This window comes from Chrysochloris asiatica, unplaced genomic scaffold (assembly GCF_000296735.1).
Source record: "Chrysochloris asiatica unplaced genomic scaffold, ChrAsi1.0 scaffold00216, whole genome shotgun sequence".
NCBI classification, from domain to species: domain Eukaryota; kingdom Metazoa; phylum Chordata; class Mammalia; order Afrosoricida; family Chrysochloridae; genus Chrysochloris; species Chrysochloris asiatica.
In genome coordinates this window covers 130,357-133,246 of record NW_006408734.1, presented here as the reverse complement: position 1 = coordinate 133,246, position 2,890 = coordinate 130,357, and the positions used below count along the sequence as shown (strand labels likewise).

At 38.3% G+C, this 2,890-nt stretch overlaps 1 protein-coding gene across 1 annotated transcript in view; it reads left to right on the top strand.

Annotated features, from left to right (window-relative positions):
• The window catches only part of LOC102840903 (methionine aminopeptidase 1-like), a 149,437-nt gene that overhangs the window by 116,197 nt on the left and 30,350 nt on the right, over positions 1-2,890 (top strand). The window contains exon 8 of the mRNA XM_006872959.1: positions 1,526-1,657. Coding sequence (XP_006873021.1) covers positions 1,526-1,657 — 132 coding nt within the window. The remainder of the gene's footprint in view (positions 1-1,525; positions 1,658-2,890) is intronic.

The following is a 2,890-nucleotide window of genomic DNA, read 5'->3' as shown; positions in this document are numbered from 1 at the left end:
TCTTCCTAGTCTGTCTTTGTCTGGAAGCTCATCTGAAACCTGTCCACCATGAGTGACCCTGCTGGTTATTTAAAATACCGGTGGCATAGCCCTCAGAATCACAGCAACTCAAAACCACAATAGTATGACAGACAGACGAGTGGTGGCCGTTTGGTTTTATGTCGAAACTGTCACTTTAAATTTCGAGCAGATCTGTGTGCATGTGTAGTAGAACCCTCCGGGGTAGGGGTGGGGTATCCATTCGCTCAGGTATCTCCTCTAGTTACCAGAATGGAGGTGCACAGTCAGCGAGAGACCAATGAACAATGGACAGATACCAAAAAAACGAATGTCCCCATCTGTATCTCCTCGGGTTTTTTGAGGCGTTCGTGGCTGTTCTGATCCTTCCCCACTTGTTCTCTCCCAAGATGGCGGCTCTGGGAATAGCTGAACGTCTTGAATTAGAAAGCAATCGATTTTTTGATTCTCCTACAAATTCCACTAGTTGTAAGCCTTCCAATCTTCTAAATATTCCTTTATATGTGGTTCAGAGTTCTAGCACCATACCCTGAGTCTGCTTGGCCTGGTATTCTGTGTTGTTGGTGACGGAGCTCCTTACCGCACGTCTACCCAATTCACCATCTTGATTGTATTCTCTGCATTCCTTACTCCCACCAAAAATGAAAGAAAGATAATGGAAATTTTCCTCAAACTTTTTATAGCCTCCTTGGTAGTTGATTGAAATGTGTGGTTCTACAATACTCATTCATTGTGATCTCTCGATATATATTGTGTATGGTAGTAGTGTGCTAATAATCTGTATTCTTAAACATGAAGAAAGATAAGGATGAATTTTTACAAATAAGTAAAACCCAGATGAGTTTTGTGTTTTGTTTTGAAGAGCATATACCAGTATATGGCCGTTTACTTATTCCTTAGGAGGAAAAAGAAACATGTTAACGACAAATTAATAAAGACAGTGTTTTGTATTTAATGTTAAAATGTAGTAAAGTCATCAGTTCAATGTCATTAACTGGTTATTGATCTTGCATTATTATATCCTGTCTACATTTTTTTCCTGCCACATTCTTATAATTACTCTTGTATTTTTTGTTAGGTGCCTTCGAGTTGCTGCCAACTCAGTGACCCTGTCTAGGGTTTTTGAGGCTTTAAATATTTAAGGGAGCAGAAAGCCTCATCTTTCTCCTGCCGAGTGGCTGGCAGGCTAGAACCGTGGCCTTTGTGATTCACAGTTCACTGCTTATTGTATGGACCCTCTGTCTTCCCAATTAATACTGTAGAGTATAAAAACCTGCCATGTGGTTTGTGTTGTGTGTCCATATTACTGTTTTACAGAGAGTGTTAGGTTGTATTAAAGACAAAGATTTTCTGTTGCTCACTAACTGCACATCTATTGGTGTCTAATTTGAGAAATCAGTTTATACATTTTTTGTTATGTAGCTTGTTGCTAGCATCTTGGGAGTACTGAAGTTCTATTTTGAAATAGAAACAATTGTGATTGTTATTTTTGCACATTCTTTTTCAGTGGACATTACTCTCTATCGCAATGGTTACCACGGGGACCTAAATGAGACGTTTTTTGTTGGAGACGTGGATGAGGGAGCACGGAAGTTAGTGCAGACCACATATGAGTGCCTGATGCAAGCCATCGATGCAGGTCAGCCTCAGTGCTGGGTACCCACTGGAACTGTCCTTCCTGGTGGACAGCAGTTGTCTTTGTATTACAGAGTACATTCCGTGCAGTTTTGCTGTTATCTGAATTAGCATAAGATGTAACTATATGGGTTTAAGGATGATTTGGGAATCCCTTGATAAGGATAGACCTGATGATCCCTTAACATATATTTGCTTGCGTGTGATTTATATTAAATTTCATTGATTGCTAAATGGGAAAACTGTATAGATACTTAGTGAATGCCATTTTTATTTCTGTGTTTTTATTCTTTCAACTATTTAAGTATTATATTCTGATTACTAAAAAATTAGAAAAAGATTGTGAGAGAAAAAGGAATTATCTTCTTTCACTTGATTCCCTCTTTTCTTTTTTCTTGTCTCTCTTTTCATAGGTATCTGCTGTTAAAAATTAAGATTTTTTTCCCTTCTTCATTCTTTTACATTGGAGTGCAGTGGCTCCTACTGGACTACAAACTACAGGGTTGGCGTTCAAACACACCAGTTGCTCCTTGGGGAAAAGATGACACTTTCTGTTTCTGTAAAAGTTTACAGCCTTGGAAACCCTATACAGGGTTGTTACGAGTTGGAACAGACTCAGTAACACTTAACAACAACTATTCATTTACATACATGTGTTTAATTGCGTTTAAAGAGCATCATGGTATTTGTAATATTCTATAATTTGGTATTTTTTCCAGTTTTAATATCTGAGATTTTCCCCAGTTAATATACAGACATACATGCTATAGTTGTTAAGTCCCATTGAGTTGGTTCCAACTCGTAGCGACCCTGTGTGGGCTTTTTGTAAAAAAATAAGATGTATCTATGTACGTGTAAAGAATAAGGCTTATACATACATGTTGTTGTTATGTGCTGTCGAGTCGATTCCGACCCATAGCGACCCTGTACAGGGTTTCCGAGGCTGTAAATCTTTACGGGAGCAGAACGCCTCATCTTTCTCCCACGTTAACAGCTGGTAGTTTCGAGCTGTTGACCTTGAGATTAGTAGCCCAATTCGTAACCACTATGCTACCAGATAGTTAAGCCGTATTCTTTTAATGGGGCTATATATTAAATCCATAGCATCAAATTTTCTAAAACTGTTCACCCACTGGGTTTTATTGTTATTTTTAATTTAGTGAGTAATATCTTTGCATAGAAGTGAGAATATTTTTGTAGAATTTTTTTCCAGGCCATTTAACTTGAGCTCTGGTAG